This window comes from Ambystoma mexicanum, chromosome 12 (assembly GCF_040938575.1).
Source record: "Ambystoma mexicanum isolate Mex_15411 chromosome 12, UKY_AmexF1_1, whole genome shotgun sequence".
Classification (NCBI taxonomy): Eukaryota; Metazoa; Chordata; class Amphibia; order Caudata; family Ambystomatidae; genus Ambystoma; species Ambystoma mexicanum.
The window spans coordinates 276,408,246-276,429,087 of record NC_090936.1 but is presented as its reverse complement, the minus strand read 5'-3'; the positions used below and the strand labels follow the sequence as shown (position 1 = coordinate 276,429,087).

Here is a 20,842-nt window from a genome sequence, read left to right as displayed (position 1 = left end):
TCGAGAAGGGGGGCCGTAAAGAAGAACATAATTCAAGCAATTTAATGTTCATTCTGAGTATTTTCACTGTGTTTTCGAGACACAATGGCACCTGTGGGCTGATTAGGATGCCTCGCTGCCCTCTTTCAAGGATAGCGCAGGGAGGAGACCGGGTATTTCTATCAGGGTTGCTATGTTATTTTTCAGCATATTTCCGTTGGCCTTGCATTGCACACTGGTAAAGCAGAATATCATGTCAGCGAAGCATTTAGAACAGAAAGCAATAAGCAAACGTTAGAGAAAACAAGATGACGATTTCTGTCACCTTAAAATGGCCGCTCTTCGGTCAAGCTTATGATTATGTATTACTAACACTAAGAGCATCACTCGGTTGGTCTTCGGCCAACATAGTTCATTTCTCCATGATCGAGGGGTGTCTGTTTTTCTGTGTCAAGCATCTCTTAACCACTCTTGTCTTCTCTAAACTGGACTACTGTGCCTGCATCCTCTTTGGTCTCCCCAACTATGCTTTCTGTCCTCTCAACAAGATCTTTATCTTCACTACCAGGGCTCTCTTTGAACTCCCTCACTTAACGCCAACTTCCTTGTACCGTCACCAGGCTGGATGGGTGATGATGGAAAACAGGGCCAGATAGAAATACTGTATCTATCCTCCTCTACCCAGTTCTATAAGCCTTCTCGTAATCTCCACTCTGCCTCCTCAACTACCTTTGTGTCTCCTCACACTTCCTGTGTTTACTCTTGTTTCCGCTCATTCTCTCTTCTTGCTCCACTTGCATGGAATTCTGTTCCCCCAGACATCCGAGGAACAGTCCACATGGATTTGTTCAAAACCAAATTTAAATCCTATCACCTTGCCTCAAAGTTACCCTCTTAACCTACCTCTCATCTGCCTACTAGCTAACATGTTTCCCTCGCCTCTAACCTGCCTCTGTCCCTCACTTCCTCTATCTCCACTACAGCAGTTGCAAGGGTGCAGAAGTGTGAGTCTGACACAATGGTGGCACAGTGATTGGCATAGACATTTATGGCAGTATAAAGGAAAAGAAAGGAGAACCTATCTTGCCCTATTTCTAAGCGGGATTTCCCTGCCTCAACTAAAGGTACTACAAAGTCTGTCAGGATGCTCAAAGTAAAGAGTCCACCATCCTCTGCCACAAACCTATTTCTTTCCCTTACATTATGAATGGAGCAAACAAAAATAGTTTCAAACTGAGAGTGTGTTTTGAGGGAATGTCTTCCTTCTCCAGGTTACAGTCTTATTCTGATGCAACATAAAGTTCTAGGTTTTTGAGGTATAGTTCATGAGAAATTTCCCTTATTGAGCATAGTTACTTTCAATATGGTATGATTGCTTATGATAGGTTATTTATAATACGCTTAATACCCAGAGGTTTCTAAGCGCAGACCAGGGATCGAACCTGTGTTGCTCCGTGTCGTCTTGCTCCCAGTCTTCCTGAACAAGGGGATAAATCCCTCCCCTCTAGTCCTGGTTCATAATGTTAGGAGGAGGTCCACCATTAACCTTTCTCAGGTTTTGATGGCTCAAGTGTATGTGGGGGAAATGCTTCCCTTACCCTGGCTTTTCTCAGGCGTTTCAGGTGACACAATAATGGATGGGGGAATGTCTCCCTTCCCCTGGCCTTGCTCAGGCTTTTTTGACAGCTCAGCACTGGTGGGGGAAATGCCTCCCTTCCCACTGGCCTTTCTCAGTCTGTTCAGAAAGTTCAACAACTGATGGAGCAATGTTTCACTTCCCCTGGCCTTTCACCGGCTTATCTTTCTTCTGGAAAGCCCTGGTTCACTATCCTGCCAGGGACTGTTGGTCTGCTTTACAAATCTAGTGAACAGCCCTGGTTCAAGACCCCGCAAGGAGATAGTTAACTTCTCCACAGTTCACTCTTCAGATGTGGGTCCCAGATCCTTATTTCTGTACTATTGTGGCTTGTAGTATTTGGGAACCTTCTTTCCCAAGTACTGTGATGAGGAAGAAGGCTTACAAGGCTTCATGTTACGTGCTGGGCAGTAACAGAAACTTTAATCACTAGTTATCCTCCCTCTGTGTTCCCACAAACCATTCCCAGCCACCAAGAGCATCACATGGTGCTAACTGGTGATCTACGTTTGTCTGTTGGTCTCTATGACTTCCTGGTCAGACTTCTTCTGACCTCTACAGCGGCTGTGGTGCTTCTGCAGTGTTCCACTGTCCTCTTGTTGTGTGTCTCCCTTTAAGCACATACACCAGTGTCCTCAACCAGCTGGCTGCCAGGGGCTTCTGCTTGACTGCCACTCTGTCCATGGCAGACCTTCCAGAGATGACTCTGCCTTCAAGTAGGAGTCTAGGTTTGTGCTCTCCTGGTCTCCCTTCTCCTCTCGTCTTCAAAACTCCTGGTTTCTCCAGTGCCGGCTTCTCTCCAAACAAAGTCATTATTCTCTTTTTATTGTATCATGCAATTCAGTTGGTTTAGATTGTCCAGTATGTCCATGTTGGTTCCACAGTGTATTTACATTGCTCTGTACTTCCTCCTCATTTCAGTGGTGATTCTCACACTCTGCAATGGGTTGTCAGTGTTCTTCTTTGTCCAGGTTGGTAAATGTGCCTTCCCTACATCAATCATACTTTTCCTCATCTCATTATTTCCAGAGCGACTGATACCATCTACCCTACAGAGACATATAGAAATGTGTGGGGTAGGAGGAGTCTGGAAATGGTGACTGGGTGAGATAGAGGTTAATGTCTGACGGCCATACCCCATTCTCCCTGGATAGTCATCCCTGGTCGCATGATGGAGATTCATCACCATGTGATCCTCCCACTGAGTACCACCCCCAGGGTGCCTATTGGTTAGTGGCCTCAGCTCCATAGCCTCATGGGAAGGAGCTCCCCCTAGGGAAGCAGGGTCGATATCCTGGGATTCGTCACACACCTCACCCATCATGGTCACATCCTGTGCAAAGCTGGCTGTTCTGTTTATCTGCACATAAAAACATCCAATTTTCATTGACCTTAATCTATATATGTTTAATTATGTATTGTCCCCAATGACTGTTCCATTTACTCCACTCCACAACCTTGTCAGAATGTCCCTCAAACTCACCACATTATAAAAAGCACACTGCTTCCTATCAATTCTCATTTCTTATCTATTGTATGTTCTTTTGTAATCAAAAGAGCATTGTTCCTCCTTTTTTATAAATAAATAAATACATAATGAATAAATAAAGTTACCTGCAGTCTCAGTGTGGGTTATAGTGCCTAAGTATACTGCTAGGTCTTTGCTATTGATTTGACCCAGGCCTGTTTCTTTCTTTTAATACAGACTTCCATTGAGGCCTTTGTTTTGGCCTGCTATCACATCCTGGGTGATGAGATGCCTGTATATTAGCTAACCAGATTTGCACTATGCTCCCTTTGCTTAGGGTTTTCTCTCGGCTAGCAGCAAGCAACTCTTCCACCAAGATTTTTAGGGGAGATTTGTAACTCCAATCCACAGCTTCTCCAAACACCCTTCAAGCGTTTAGCTGTATTGATGGACGTTCTATTTACATTCCAATCTGGGTGGGCACATCCGCAGCTGGCTCTGTGACATCTTAGTTAACTTCACCCCTAAACCGGGCATGTGAGTAGAGGGAGATGATACCTTTTGCCATCAAGTTAAATTTGACAGGTGGGAACACCCCGTTAACCCTGAAATCCTGCCCTACTGGAAGTCCCACCCCTGTAGTGACATAATGGGGGTGACCCAGAAGTCCCTCCCTACCAGAATTCCTATCCCAGATGTGACATCATGTGGGCCAACCGAAAGGCCCACGCTCTACGTTGTGGGTAAGTGCAATTACCATTTTGACCAGTAGTAATGCGCGTGAAGTCCTGTTTGTGTACCCCTTGCACCGGTTTATGGGGTGATAATAAAATGCGGAAATGATGTACATGTTGTTATATACCCCCGCAGGTATGCCCCAAAGACCCGGTATTATGTCACAGGGTTTAGCGGGCACCAGGGTGTTGGGGAGATGAGGCAGGCATGAACCTGTGACGTTTGGGGGAGGTCTGAAGGAGTTAGTATACCTTTGACCATGAAATGTGTCCTGGTGTACAAGGGCGCTGTGGAGATGATGCCTATTTTCTCGCAGCCCTATATAAATAAATAATAATTATAATGCTGTATGAACCCCAAGCATGTTCTTTCATAATGCCTTAGTTACAGAGTTGTTGCAATGCCTGGCCCTTCTGAAACTGTGTGAAACCCTTCCGGCTCCGATTTATACTAGCATAAGCCGCAGCAGGAACCAACTGTCATATAGGAGAAGTTACATAATGCTGTGTAAGATCCTGCTCACAGCTATGAAACAAGCGTGTGATGTAATCTGTTCAAAGCTATTGCTGAATCATAAATGCAGTGCTGGGATTTTGTACACATTTGAGCCTTTACCGGAAAAATACAAAAATATTCCAAACAACTGTTTCAAGTTTTCATAGGAACAAATGATATCCCCCTGCTATGTCCTGTGAATCTTGTATAATTCCTTGTGATAAATTCTAAACAGGTGCTGGGGAGTCGCTGCAGATATACTTGGTCTGTACCCCTTTCAAAATCCTTGTGATAAAATGGACCAGCCTCTGTGCCATGTCACCTAGGATATGCATATTCTGACTGTCCGGGGAGCGGGGATCCCTTATGTTAACTTGTCACAGGTGGTGTGCTGTGATACTGGTGATTTATGTGTTCAGGGCACATATTGACTACAAAGGGCTGCAGGACACAAGTAGCCTGCCAAAATAGTCTATATACACATCTGCCCTGCAAAGTCTTGTGTTAGAGAACGGCCACACGGTCTGCTAACCCATTCACGCTAAGACAGAGAAAGCATGTCAGATCACACTGAATGAGAAGTAAGTGTTTTGGCAGCTCTGAGTTCTGCTTTAATATGCTGTTTAGTTATTTATTTGTTTATTTACTCTCTTCTAGATTTATGCAGCACCCTCTGTCTATACTTGTGTAGACATTTCAACGAGATCATTTTTTGTTTAATTTATTTAAAGGCTGCAAAATGGCTTATACCAAAAAGTTTAAAATAGCCTCTTTTTCGTTGCAAAGAATCCCCAAAAATAAAATAAACAAATAAAAATAAGTATGTTGAATTGCCAGGATGTATTTTTGTGTGTTGTCTGGGGTTTTCTGAATGGTAAGCTTCAAATTCGGGTTGGATTGTGTCTCTTCTTTTAAAAAAACATGTCTGATTTCAGTAGACCTTTACTGCATCTCTTGTTCTGGGACCTGACTGATGTCTCATTGGGGGTTTCTATATTTAGACATGTTGGCATGTGCTGGTTTGTTTGAATGTACAATTGCTATCTCTTCTCAGGATAGCTTGCAAATACCAGATTCTAGACACTTCCATATGATTTAAAAAAAAGATATATATATATATTTTTTTGTTAAATGTGAATTTGGACAGGGTCCTACCAGTAGTATAGCCCAAGCAACCGCCAAGCTGTCTAAACCCCCAACTCCGAACATGCCTCATGTGTACACAAATTGTATTTATCTTTAGATGTTGTTGCAAATAATCAGTCTCATTCTCTATTCACCACTACAAGCAACCCTTGTAAACGTTTTGATGCTCGGTGTTCAAGGTCCCTGAGAGACACACCTGTTATCTTGAGAGGTAATCAATGTTAAAAATAAAAGAAACATTGTCTAACCCTGTTTTTCTTTTACAGGTCTTTTAACATGCAGCTGTAATTTTTGCAAAATATGTTTATTTAGTTCAAACAATATGGAGCCGCCTTTTGAAAGCTGTGTTTTTCACCTGTTTCATTCTAAAATACCCAATGGTAAAGTCTTAAATCCTATTTTTTTAAATGTTTTATTTCAGATTCACAGATTCAGTTAAATACAGCTGCATTGTCCAGAGGCCCTGCGCTAAAAAGGAAATATTCCGCTGGCAGGATGCACAGTACCTTTGTATTATTACTGAGCTGTTAACAAAAAAAATGTTTTCCTACCTATACAGGTTAACAGCTACATGTATTTCTGTAGCTGTACACAAATCCTTTTTAAAATGTTCTTTTGAGGTCTGGGTTGGGTATGAGGAAGCATCATTTTTTCCTGCAGCTGTATTTTTTTGTTTGTACAATATCTTAATTCAGTTAAAACAATATGGATCCTCCTTTCTAAAGCTCTATACCTAGAGGGTGGGACTTCCGGGTGGCCCACATGATGTCACATCCAGGATAGGACTTCCAGTAGGGTGGGACTTCCAGGTCACCCCCATGATGTCACTACCAGTGTGGGACCTCCGGTTGGGTGGGACTTCCGGGTTAACAGGGCATTCCCATCTATCAAATTTGACTTGATGGCAAAAGCTATTAACTCCCTCTACTCCTGTATTACTTTGTATCCAATTGGTCTAGCTACATCTGTTTCTACATCTCTCTCAAGTGTTGTCCCATTTGCTTGGACAAAGCAAGTTTGCATTCACTAGTTCTTCCACTATCACCTCTCTCTGCAACACATCTCCCTCCCCAGAGAGACACCCTAACATCCTAAATGTTCAGAAATGTGCACTGATTACTTGATTGAACTAAAGAACATTAGATTGTATATATCCTTTCCCCCATTATTATCCTGTTTCATGATTGGTCTTTTTTAACTGGGTCCAATTTATCCCCATGTTTCTGTAGTTCCCAGTGAACAGGTGTGGATGATATTTAGATCAAGGAAATAGACCCAAACCCCGAAGCTGACACCCCAAAAACCTGACTTTATAAAAGGGCTATCTGCCAAATTGGGATCAGGCATATCTGTCATGGTATCAAACACAGTTCCCTTTCCTCTTCTCTATGCCATTGTGCAAGTTTCCCTTTGCATGGGCAAGTGGCATCACACTAAGAATGACTTCTCCTTTTGTGTGATGCAGTGTAAGTGTTTGCAACCCCTGTCATGTTATCCTTGACTGTGTCCTAATCCCCAGATTGAGATGTGAACGAGGATGGTTGTTCGGTAAAACTTTACTCTATTCTGGTTCATGAACATTTTTGCAAGGTCTGCTTTTTTGTGACTTTTTTCCCTGGGCCATTTGGAATGCTATCTCTGCCCCATAGCATAAAGTCACCATCCTTGTTTATCAACTACATTTCTCCCATGTCAATATGCGGCTCGCCAAAAGGGGATTGAGTCCTTGGGACACTAGAGAAAGACATGGGAATGATTGGGGGATCCTTTGTTTACTGTCTCCAGCGGACACAACGATAGTGGCTTCTCCTACCCCCTGGGTCCCCAGCCATCTGAAGGGTCAACATATAGAGGGCTTCATCAGATAAGAAAGACAGACTTTGGCACTGGCAAACACTCCACATTAGTGTGATTGGACTGTTAAGTAGACTTTCATAAGCAAAGGTTACAATTTACAAATTCATTCTTACCTATTTCAAAGCTTCCATCAACAAGGCCAACTACAGATGATGTAATGTCAAATCTTCTTTCAATCTGGGTTATTGAACTTTTCATATAACTTCCAGACAATGCTTTTGCAAAGTAAGCGAAGGAAAGTGCAATTAGGAATACCTGAGGAGGCCAGAAAATAGGCATGTTTATTGGATGAATCAAACAAAATTACATGTTAACAAATACATGTCGAGTGAAAAAATATTGTCAGAATTATATGCCCCTCACGTGTGAAAAGTTACCATTACTTTTAATAATAAAGGCCTTCGTTCTGTTTAAAACATTATGTTGTTATGCTGTTTCATATTACAATAAGGCACCTAAATGTGGAGTGTTTGGTTTTAATTTCCTTTGGTTTTTGACTTGCAACAATCACGCCCATTTAACAGAGTTTGTTCTGTGAATTTCAAAGGGTTTTATATATATATATTTTTTAAAAACATGTAAATAGAGGGTTGTACCACTACAAAAAAACCCACAAAACATGCCACAAATTTTCCCAGCACTCAAGACCAAACCACCTTCTTACAAATATACTTTGATTTTATTCATTGTAAAAACAAACAACCAACAGTGCAAATATGCAGTATAAGGCAGGTATAAATCATAAGCCTCGCCATGGCATACAGGTTAAACAACACTCACCCCCCAGGGTGGAAAATCGCCACACGTTCTGCCTGGATATACCAAGCTTCCTCAAGCTGATCAAACTCCCCATCCGTGAAAACACAACCAATTTAAAACATAAGGAAAGCAACTCGAGCAAGCAGCTCCTCCCCCTTCTCATCATGTTCGATCATGTGATCGCGTAATACCGCATTGAAAACCACATAAAGCGGGCCACCATGATGGAATGACTAAGTTGTCATTGTGTTCACTATGAACACAGTGCGCTGGCCATAAATTAAATGCCAGCATGACATATTAAATTGCGCCAGTGCGCCTTTCTATAACATGGGTTGACCTCATCAACCTTGACGAGAGTCTATCCATTACGTGCCTGGGTTTGTAGTATTGTACTACAAGCTAAATACTGCACGGCAACAAACCCCATTAAGAGCCATAGCTCTCCATTATATATATGCAGGACACACTGCCCTCTAGTGGAGAAAAACTATATCTGTCTTGGTTCAATCTTTAGCACAGTGCTATGACATACTTGGAATAATTTTCTCTATGATAGCCTGTACCTGTAAGGTGCATTTCCATATGGATCGTTAATCCTGTTTGTGCGAGATACATATATTCACCACAGTAGACATGGTTCCATAACGTGACTAGTGCATACTAATAAAGACAAAATATGATTGATGGTATCTTAGAGCGAACAGCAAGAGAACGGCAAAACTTAAAGTGCACTTCCCAAAATGCACAAATCACTTAAATATCCCCCGGTAGGCCTATTGTTACCTTATGTGGCACACTATTAGAAAATCTGGCTCAATTCATCGATGATCGATGTAGCCAGCACTCCTTGCAGGTCCCTACACGCATGCGTAGCGTTTCGAATTTACAATTAGTTTGGAACAAAGAGATTACCATTTGTTCTCCCTCTTTGCTGGTCAATTTCATTATACAGCAACCATTCTGCAGTGATTTGCAGACGGCGTTGAAGGCTCAAGCTAGGTTGTGCTGCTACTTCACTTTTAAAATACATGCAGCTCTGGATCTCCTTAAACTGCATGGGGCACCCTCTAGGTTATGTTTTAGTCCTGAATTGTCTGGCGTGACTGGCCACACTACACTGCATAGGTGGTTGCAGCAGCTAGGTTTTCATCAGAATGGTAACACCCACCTCCTGAGGAAGACGTTCAGTTAACCACCACTACACGTCGAAACCGGTCGAGAAATAAATTCTACAGGGATGTGATCTTTGCATCTGTTATTCCTATCCACCCTGACAATAGATTGTTTGTGAATTATTTCTATTGTTTGTAAACATCGCAATAATGTGTGTCATTATGGGGACTAGTTATGAATTCCTCTTCCCCATTGGTTCTTAGCATGTTTTTTGTGTCTTTTAGTACTTTGGATGTATGCCACGGTATGATGAGTTGTGTGTGTATGAATGCACCATGTATGTTGAGTATGAGTGATGAAGTTTTAGCCAATTTTCGGCATATTGTTGCTGCTGTTTTGCTATATTAAAATGATCAGTGTATAATAATTTTTTGTGATTTATTCACTAGTTTGCAATTTTTGTATCACTTTAAATACATTTTGATACATTTTTTCTAAACATACTTTGCTCTGGACATATCTTTTCTGTTTTTTGATGTTATTATAATACTCTGGTCCAGAGGCTAGAGTTACCCTGCTCTTTTCAGTGTTTGTATCAATTCATCGATGAAACTCTCTTTCATTTGTATCAGTGTTGCCATCCTACCTGAGGGATACTAAGGATTTTTTACAACATATCACCAAGAGGAAGAGGGTCTGATTCTGGCCACAATTGATGTGGTCTCTCTATTCACCTCCATCGATCACACTGTGGGTATTAATGCATGTAAATACTATTTGGACACCCGCTCCCTTAATTATTTTGGACACAGCTCGATGATCTTGGATATGCTTTTGTTCTGTCTACACAACAATGTCTTTCTTTTGAGGGGTCGTTTTTGCAGCAAATTAGTGGGACTGCTATGGGAAGTACTTTTGCACCATCTTCTGCTAATCTCACGATGTGGTGGTGGGAGGCTACCTTCCTGTCCGACCTACTTTCGTCTTGCTTTCCAACACTGATCGTTTCTTGGTGGCGGTACATTGACGACGTCTTTATTATTTGGAAGGGCACGGAAAGTGATTGGCTATCTTTTGTTAAGAGTATTAATACCAATAAGACCAACCTTAGCTTCACTGAATGTCATAGTCAGTCTGAGATTATCTATCTGGATGTCATCGTCATGTTGGACCACTCAGATATTCATATGGAACTCCGCAAGAAATCTACTAATACCGGTCTGCACCTTCATGCCAACAACTGTCACCCTCCGTCATGTAAAAAATCGATTCCATATAGTGAATTCATCCGGTTTTGTCAGAACTGTACCAACATTGCCTGGTTTGACCATCACTGTGTGTTGGCAGCTGTGGACTTTTTAAAACAAGGGTGTGACAAGAGAACTATTGAAATGGCCTATACAAAGGCATGTGGAATGTCCAGAGACAAACTGTTGTATGATATCAACCCTGCCAAAACCACTATCAATGATGAACCCAGACTCATTATCTCGTTCGACACCGCCACCAACAATATTCGTAAAATTATTGAGAAACATTGACATGTCCTTACTTTAGACAATGATCTCAGGCCTGTTTTGTCCAACCGTCCCACCATGACATACAAACGTGTACCCTCCCTAAGAGACAAACTTGTGTCTAGCTTTTTATCGCCAGCTGCTAAAAATCAGTCTTCCATGACCTGGCTCTACGTCTCTCCTATGGGGTTCACTAAATGCATGAAATGCAACGCTTGTGTACATGACACCATGCTGAAATAATTTGTACATCCTGTCACTAAAATCCATCACAAGATAAAGTATTCTATCAACTGTGACACTACTTTTGTTGTGTAGGTCCTCTCATGCCCTTGTATGAGATCGTACATTGGGAGTACCACATGCAAACGAAAGCTGAGAATTCTGCTACATCTCAGAGCTATTAAGATCTCTGATCCAGCGTACCCTATGGCCAAACATTTTAAACAGCAACATGAGAATGATTTGAGACTGTTAAGTTTCTTTGCAGTGGCATATGTTCCCGCTCACCCCAGGGGTGGAGACCGCTTCTTGAAATTAAGACAACTTGAAACCAGATTCATTTTGGACTTTGATACAAAGTATCCAAAGGGTTACAATGTGGATGAGGAATTGTATACATTTTTGGGCACTTAATTTCCTTCTTTTGCAATCCTCTCCACTTCATTTTGGCTTTCCCTCTCTTTCTTACCTCGTTCCTCAATAATTATGTCAATTTTGGACCCCCATTGTCTGTTCCTGCATGGATGCCTCTAGTCCTGGGGATGACTACTTTATCTTTCATCCTTTTAATATATCTTTTCTTTTAGTTCATGATTTGGCTGTTTACTTTGCAATTTGTGAGGAGTGGTATGTATATACTTTTTTCTTGAAGTTGGGGTCCAATTTCAGTCTTCTTACCTGTGGCTTTGGCCTATTGTCTCTCTTATCTGTTTTTTGGTGGTTGGCCCTGCTTGGCTCTTTTTAACCTACTTCAAATTGTTTAATGGAATTTCATTACAGGTTTTATACTGTCCTATGTCTACTTTTGTGGCATTTGCTAGTTAAGATTGTTCCTGTTGCTTTTGCACTTGCACTTCAGTATGGCTCTGCCATCCCGAGGCCTCAAAGACAAATGGTTGTCTTTCTGTCCTTTATGCACTTTAATTGTAGAACAGAACCTGTACTTGTATTATGTGCAATACATACATATGCCCTTATTCCATTTTGAGAGCAGTTACCACCCTGTATATCAGCATCCCTGGCTGGATTTTATAGTGGAATGAACTGTTGCATTATTTGTATATGATGAGGTGTGCTCTAGTTTTACTATCACTATTGCGGTCCTTTTTCTACCTTTTTTACAAGCCTTTTTGCAATCAAATGTGTAGGTTTTAGCTTTTTATATATAGGACTTATTATACTTGGTATATGCCTAGGTATGGCTGGTTCTTATATTTTTTTTGACTCAGCAACTTTGGTTCATTATTATATTACCCCCTATGGTGGTGACTTCATCTCCATTTCTGCCCTAGCACTTTAGCCCTTTGTCCTATTTTATATATTTTTGCAACTATCTTACCTACCTGCTGCATCATCTGGGTTTGGCTATCAGTATCCGCATTTTTCCCGTGTGCACCTTATATGGCTTTTTTATTGCCTCATATAGCCTTGATTATTTTACTATTCTATTATTGCCATTTTTCCACGAAACCATTTCCAATATGGAGAACAATTCTGCCTTCTTTACTGTGTGCATGTATAATTGAAATTTAGCGATTGTTTTGGCCACTTTCTGTTTTATATCTGCTTTTATTGATGACTGTATATATATATATATATATATATATATATATATATATATATATATATTTATATATAGTATTCTGATATGTTTGTTGACTTCAACACTATACAGATTTATCTATTTATATTTTGCCATATTGTTTTACATATATAGCAGTATATGTGCACTTTGCGCTCAGTCTGTGGCTCTGCCCCTTATTATATATATACTTAGGTTGTATTTCAGCTTCCTTTGCTTATACATGCTCTTGACCCCATTCCATCATGGCCGCCAGTGTTTCCACCTTTAGCCAGGGCTTACAGAGTCGACTGACAGAGTAATATACCTGCCCTTACTGTTTGTATTTCTACCAGCCAACCATTTCTCCCATTACGTGATCAAGCGTTCAGTGTAGCGCGAAACGTGTTGTTTTGTAGGTAGTGCACTATGGCGTCCTGCTTCTGTTTGTCTTTTTGTTGCTGCTTGTTGTGCCTAATTTTTTTTGTACAACCTATTTTTAAACACTAAAAACATATTTACTACACTGTGTTTCTTTGTTTTGTCCGTGATTTTGGAGCTTGCTACTAGCGCTTGGCCCTTCTCCTCCTTTCCTTTGATATATATATATATATATCCCGATTAATTTAAGAGGTGGTGAACGTACTCTGAAACTCAGGCAATTGGAAACCAGGTTGATCTTAGACTTTGATACTAAATACCCCAATGGTCACAACGTGGATGAGGAGTTGCATACCTTTATGGGCATCTGATATTATGTTCCTTTTGCATCAGTTTTTCTTTTTCTTGTTCGTGTCTATTTGATTTTGGTTACCCAACACTGCTTCTCTTAGGTACTACTTTGACATATTGTTTTGGCCTGGAAATGCTTTGTTTTAATTTTATTGTCTGTGTTATTTGACCAGACTCATTTTCTCCTTTTGGTTTTACGGCTATCTTGCCTTTCTGATATCATATGGGACCATCACTATTATAATTAGTTGATACAGGTTTATTCTGAATTTATTTTTTCTATAGATATTGCTTTCCTACTTTCCATTTTTTGGCTGTTTTCCTTATTTGTTATCCGATCAGGTTGTGCATTATGCAGATTTCTTGTTCTCATAGCTTTGTTTTTCATCATGTGGACTTGCGATCAACATACAACCAATTAATCTTTTAAGATTCTAGGGCATGTAGTGTTTTTATTCCCACCATAGCTTGCAGCTATATGTATTTTAACATGGCACTTTATTGTAATTTCTGTGCATTTGCACCTTAGGAGTACCACAATAAGTTTGGTCTCTTGTTTCTTGCTGCTAAATCGGTTTGTTTACATGGAAATGCACTTGCACTTTATGAGTATCAAACTACATTGGTTGATTGTCCATGGCTGCTACGTCGATATGTTTACATAGAAATGTACTTGCACTTTATGTTGTAACTGTGGGTTGTCCCACTCATCAGTGCTTTTGCACTTGCACTTTATAGAAACTTGTTTTAATTCCATGATTACATTTTCATGATACTGATGCATTTATTTTTTGCAACTGTTATGTCAATATGTTTACATATTATTGCACTTGCACTTTATGTTATAACCCTTTGACTACATGTTGTGGAACGTCATGTTTTCATTTCCCAAACAGAGCAAAACTACTGTGGTGTATACATACGTGTCAATTGTTCTTTAACCATTTTTATTATAGGGATTATATTTTAGCATTAAGCTTGTCACTTATTTCTGTGATATTTTAAAACATGTTTCTTAAATGTGCTTTATGGTGCATTGTATTATACTGCTATATTTAAATGCTGATGTTATTGTTTTGTGTTGGACCATACTCTAGTCTAACATGGCTGCCCTGGTTTTCACAACATAGTGGTTGATGTGTGGAAACAGGCATAATGGAAGAGGGACTATTGCGCAATATGTATTGTGTTTTTCACCATGGTTCCCTTAACGTGATCAAGCGCTCCAGGAAGCGCAAAACGCGTCGTTCAGGACCCATCCTTGGCGTCCTGCTTTGTTTGCTGTGTGTGCTTTGCCTTTTTTGCCTTATTTACCAACATTAAAACTTGTGTCTTCATTTGGATTCGAGGTTGTCATTTTTTTTGGGACCTGCAGTACCTCTTGGTGGAGTGCGTTTTTTTTCCTCTGCTTTGTTTTGTGTTATATATATATATATATATATATATATATATGTGTAAAAACACGTGTAAATAGAGAGTTGTAGCACCACAAAAACTCCCCACAAACATGCCACAAATTTTCCCAGCACTCAAGACCAAACGACCTTCTTACAAAAACACTTTGTTTTTAGTCATTGTAAAAACAAACAACCAACAGTGCAAATATGCAGTATAGGGCAGGTATAAATCAAAGCCTCCCCATGGCATACAGGTTAAACAACACTCACCCCCCAGGGTGGAAAATCGCCACACGTTCCGCTTGGATATACCAAGCTTCATCAGGCTGATCAAACTCCACATCCGTGAAAACACAACCAATTTAAAACATAACTAAAGCAACTCGAGCAAGCAGCTCCTCCCCCTTCTCATCATGTTCAATCACTTGATCGCGTAATACTGCATTGAAAACCACATAAAGCGGGCCGCCATGATGGAATGACTAAGTTGTCTTTTCTAGGGGTGATGTCATGCAGGTGCTGCTTACATTGTAAATTAAAAAGCCCTGCAATTACTGACACCTGCAACACATCCTTCTCCCATCTACCAAAAAAAAAAAAGGGTTATTTATCAAATAAACAAAACAGTAAAGCAATGCTGGAAGGTTTGTAATCATTCATAACCACTGGCACAGCTCTGGGCAACCCACCAGACCATACTTTTTCTGGTTGAACTTGTGTTGGTCAGTTGCTGTTTCCAGTCGGTGGCCAGACACCTGGCAGGCACTGGATGTCTGCGCTTTGAGGTTCAGGCCTCTTCAAGATTCTCTCCCTTTTTACAGTTTAGCCTGAGTGATGTACAATAGTCCAGGTGACGCGTACCGCGAAGTACACCGAAGTACTGTTTGCTGCGGGCTGCGAGCGGGCGCTCGAGTCTCTGTGTGCTGCTGTTCTGGAGAATTTTGCTTCCTGGAGACTGTGGCTTCCGCGTATACCAGCGGAACTCCGGAAGTAATCAGGACGTCTGAGTCCACAACACCCTGTTGCCTGACCTCGTATTGATTTCATTGCAAGGTGTGTCCTCCAATTGTGATCCCGCCCCCTCTGGCTGCACCGCCCCTTCTGCAGGAACAAATAGTGGAGCCCTCGCGCACCCGCGCCGCGCACCGCAAGGAAAACACCAAAGTACTTTTTGCTGCGGGCTGCGACCGGGGGCTCGAGTCTCTGTGTGCTGCTGTTCTGGAGAATTTTGCTTCCTGGAGACCACGGCTTCCTCGTATACAAGCGGAACTCCGGAAGTACTCAGGACGTCTGAGTCCGCAACACCCTGTTGCCCGACCTCGTATTGATTTCATGGCAAGGTGACTTTTCACTTGCGAATGCTTACGTGGCATACTGTTTATCCATTTGATTACCAATATATGGAATGGGACACTTGTTACGTTGTGCCCACGTGTCTGATTTACTGCTCTAAGACACGTGCTCTTTCATACGCTTCTGCCCACGTGCCTTATTTTCACCTAAAAATCACAGTTGCGTTGCTTACGTGTAGCAACTTGTCTAACTTAGAAGTGTTCACTGTTTTGTCCCGCTCTAGTGGTAAACTTGGATTATAACCACTCCTTTTGCTTTCTGTTTTCCTTCCCAATGGTGCGTCCTCCAATTGTGATCCCGCCGCCTCTGGCTGCACTGCCCCTTCTGCAGGAACAAACAGTGGAGCCCTCGCGCCCCTGCGCCGCGCACCGCGAAGTACACCGAAGTACTGTTTGCTGTTTGCGGTGCGCGGTGCGCGGCGCGCATTATTATCCACCTAACACCAGTATTGGGTGCTGTAGGGTGAGCATTAGTTGTGCAATAAGGGTAGAATTTCTCTGTTTATACTGGTTCACTGACCCGCTTTAATTGACTGAAAAGAGGTATTATACTTTTGTTTTCCCTTTTACCAAAGTGTGCTGACCTTCTACTTTTTTCCAGTATCCACTATATGGAATCTGTTCTTAGAAACGGGAAAAAAAGGAAGGAGTGTCCTTCAAAAATGCCTTCGTCTACAGATTCTCCAAAAAATGTAAATAAAAAAAAAAATAGTCCTTCAGCCTCATTGAATGGGAAACCATCTTTCTTATCTATGTCAATCCATGCTGATGAAACAAAGTCCCTTAATGAGAAAACCTCTATCTCAGAAAGTCAAGCAGAATAATTTTGGACAAAAAAATATGTTCTTTGAAGAAAGCCAATGAAGACATCACGAATGATCCATCTGCTGTTGATGAACATACACTCAATATTCAAAAATTGATTGCTGACATACATTAAAATAAATATCTGCCTGTTACAGATATCTCCTTACTTGCTCCACTGATCATGGCTGACTTAGACAAAAGAGTTAGGTTATCTCTCGAGCCCTCTGCTCCGGTCTCTACACAGGGGATGCGAATGGAACATGTCCATTTCCATAAATCAAGTGTCAAAGATTCAAATCCCCCGAGCATTGTAATAGGAAGCAAAGAAGATAACGGTACACAAATCCCTGCGACCAGTTCACCCACTTTGAATAATGTTCATAACATAAACATTCAGTATTCATCTTCTGAACAGAGAAATTTGAATACATCTGTTCCAGTCTTTAAATTCTCAAATTTGCCTGAGTTGCCCTTATAACATGAAATTCCAGAAGACGACATGCCTGAACAGAAGCTCAATGATCTCCCCATTTTTACAAGAATTCTAAACTTACTCGATCGAGGACACGAATAATCCCATCTGCTTTTACAAGAGATTAAAAAAAACCTTGTGATAAAATCCACACAATTATCAAAAATTGAAGGATATATCTTGGTGCAAGAAGCTTGTCACATTTACCATTCTGAATGCCATGTAAGAGAAGCTTCATTATTAAAAAAAGATTTCCTTCACCCCAAGGTCGATTCAGAAAAAAAGAAGTTGCCTCACAAACCATTAACGAGCCATTCCTGTGTAATAGAATTCCCGCTACATTTGCACAAATACTTCAGTGCAAAGAGAATCCAGGAGTAGAGGGGTCAAGCCTTCCAGATAGTGTAAAAATGGATCACTTAGAAATTGCAAAATTGCAGCATGATAGGTTACTACAAGTTGAAACATTATTGGTTCAAATGAATTCCAAAGACAAAATTTCACAAAAGGCCATATCAGAGGAAGTACTCACAATGAACATAAGTGTGAGTGAAACTGCTCCTGATAGCCCTTCGATCTTGATAAAGCTAATCGAAAAGGACAAAAGCAATGAAGCACAACAGGACGGTTCTAGCTCAAAGGAGAATCATTATTTCTTATCAAGGAGAGCTAAGAAAAATCATCTCAAAGCTCTAAAAAGAAGACATAAAAACAAAGGAATCTCTGCGCATGGAGAGAAAAAAATGCAAGAACTAGCTTCTGAATTAGCGGATGATAATGCAGCCCAAATATGTTCTAGTAAAGTAACAATGCCTGTGGATCCCTCTGATCAAAATCTAAACTTAAACAAATTAAACGAGGAGAGCAAAACTGCACTGCAATTGAGCTCATCAACGACACAGGCAAATGCTCTAAAGCAGGCACCTACCATAAATCAAAAACAAAAATTGAACTTGAGATCTACAAGTAATGAGTTTAACGAGAAAGATGGTAAACACCACCCGGAAGCAGTTTCAAGTATGCCTAGTGAAAGAAATATCCACCCTCATCTAACTGCATATGTTACGGATATTTCTACAAAGAAAACTGATGGGTTAAAAAAAAACGGAAAGATCCACGAAGGATGTCCTCAAGAGTCATATATTCTGGGCTCGCAAGACGAAAAAAGGATAAAGTCTGAGACAACCAAGCAAGTTTTGGAAAAAGTAGCGTCTCTTCTGGAATCAATTCCTAAAGAAGGAGCAGGCCGATTAGACATACATATCAAACAAGGTCATCTTGGAGGCCTTAATCAATGCATGAAAGATCAGAGTCATAACTTGACTGCACCACCATCTTTTACCCTCAGAGATTGGTCTAAAATCAAATACCGAGCAAGAAAAAGACCTACAACAAGCATGTGGAAGTGCTTCGGAAGTAAAAAAAGAAGAACTAGATGCCGCTGAAAAGCAACCACAGACATCCTTGGAAGATTCACTTCAGCACACTCTCCACAAGTTTCAGAATACACCTCTAGAAATGAAAAACATTATTGGTTGGAAAAGTGATGATAAGATCAATGGCACGGTTCGCATCAATCAATCTTTTCTAATGAACTCACTCTATAAAATTCCATCACTTAGAAACCTGGTGACCAACGATATCGAGTGGATCAGACTACCTAATGAGAACAATAATAGAATGTTGTCCAGAATGCTATCGCCCATAAGCGTGAAATTGATCTGGGAGCACCAGCCTGATCTTTTGATTTTGGGTCTTGAAATGGTTGGATTCCCCCAAGTAAAAACAGCAATGGACTTTTTAGAATTCCAACCTCTCCCTCCGAAAGTGAGTGTTGACCTCTTCGTCCCCACGCAGGGTCAAAACGATCCTAACAAAAATATGAGGGAACAACTTTCTGCCCTCACAAATGCCTTAAATGGGTTAAAATGGCTCGAACCTCTGATCATATCAGTAGTTAGCACCACCAATCACACGGCCGAGTCATAAATTCATGACCTTACCATTGTGTCATGGAATTGTTGTGGCTTCTGCAATTTGATAAAATGGAGGGATAGTGTAAAATCAGAGCACCTGCCCAACATACTCCTAATAGAGGAGACTATGGAAATAAAGTCTGTAGAATTGGATGGTTTTTTTGTATGCTCGCATCACGCTAACAAAAACTCAGAAGGCAGACCGACAGGGGGGTTGATGATCTTGATTGATATAAGGCTAAAATTCACTCTTAATAATGTTTATAACTGCGGCCTTTGTATTATATGCGATACTACTTTTGATGCAAACTTAAAGAAAACTGCCTCTTAATTTCATTGTATCCCTCCCTACATACCATGCTTGTGAATTATTTGGTGAAATTCTCAATGAGGCCCTTAGTAAAGCTCCAGACGCTGAAATCCTTGGAGGAGATTTTAACTCAATAAGTGCGTCCAATCCTAATTGTATGGGTTCTAATACTTCATATTTTCAGGCCTCCTTACAGAAAGAGAATGTATGGTGCACATTCTTTAAAGCCTGGAACATTGCTTTAATAGCTTCAGCAGACACTCATAATAAGTTTACTTGGAAACGGGGTACAGCTCAGACTTGGATTGACCATATCTTTTCCACTACACAACTCTCTGGCAGACTCTCCAAAGTTGATACCAACATGTCCAATTTGGGGGACCACCTAATGCTAACATCCTCCATTCCAAACTTTGTGAGTTGTCCTAACGAACCTCAGCTCTATTCAATGTAACAGATCAAGATGTTCAATCAATTGGTCTCCAGTAACTTGCAGGAAACTTACAGCGTTAGTAAATAGAGACTTCTGGACTTACATAGGCAGAAATCCTGTCAACTTTCCTATAATACGACAGTGGAACTTTTACACGATTGCTACACATTTGGGTGATATTTCGAAAAAATGTGAGTGGGCAAGATGTTGAGAAGTATGAAGGAGGAGCATACAATAACATGCAATAACATGGTTGTCTCGATAAAAAAGAAAAAAAATCTAGAGCTTCGTGCGGCAAGGAAAGCAAGGTTGAATTTGCTCAATCCAGTATACATTCTTCTAAAAAAACTATCATAGCTAATTATAAAAAGTCACTTAAAGAGACCAGGATTTTACATAAAATAATGCAAAATCAAAGAATAGTTAATTTAATTTGTAACCGTAAAACTAAAGAGATCTGGAAAATCATACAATCAACTGACAAAGTAACTACATGTGACTTTGATTCATGCATAGATAGTGCAACTTGGTCCTCCTTCTTTCTTTCCAAATACGCACTTCCTGAAGAATTTAGTTCTTTTAAACAGCTGCCAGAATGTCATCTTATCCCGGATTTCTGCCCCTGGGACAAGTCAGATATACTTATTGCTATTCAGAAATTAAAGGGCTCTACATGTCCTGGGCCTGATGGGCTTCCTCCGTGCTAAATCAAGGATGATCCATTATTTTGGTCGTCCGTCTTTCTGATGACGTTTCAAGACATTTTTCGTTCCAAAAAAATCCCTAGTTCTTGGCTCACATCAATCATCATTCCGATTCATAAAAAAGGCTCCATTGCTGATCCAAATGACTACAGACCGGTCGCGTGTCTC

At 40.7% G+C, this 20,842-nt stretch overlaps 1 protein-coding gene across 1 annotated transcript in view; it reads right to left on the bottom strand.

Moving 5' to 3' along the window:
• The window catches only part of LOC138513506 (solute carrier organic anion transporter family member 1C1-like), a 503,198-nt gene that overhangs the window by 355,906 nt on the left and 126,450 nt on the right, over positions 1-20,842 (bottom strand). Inside the window, exon 3 of the mRNA XM_069628421.1 lies at positions 7,430-7,571. Within this exon, the coding sequence (XP_069484522.1) occupies positions 7,430-7,571 (142 nt within the window). The remainder of the gene's footprint in view (positions 1-7,429; positions 7,572-20,842) is intronic.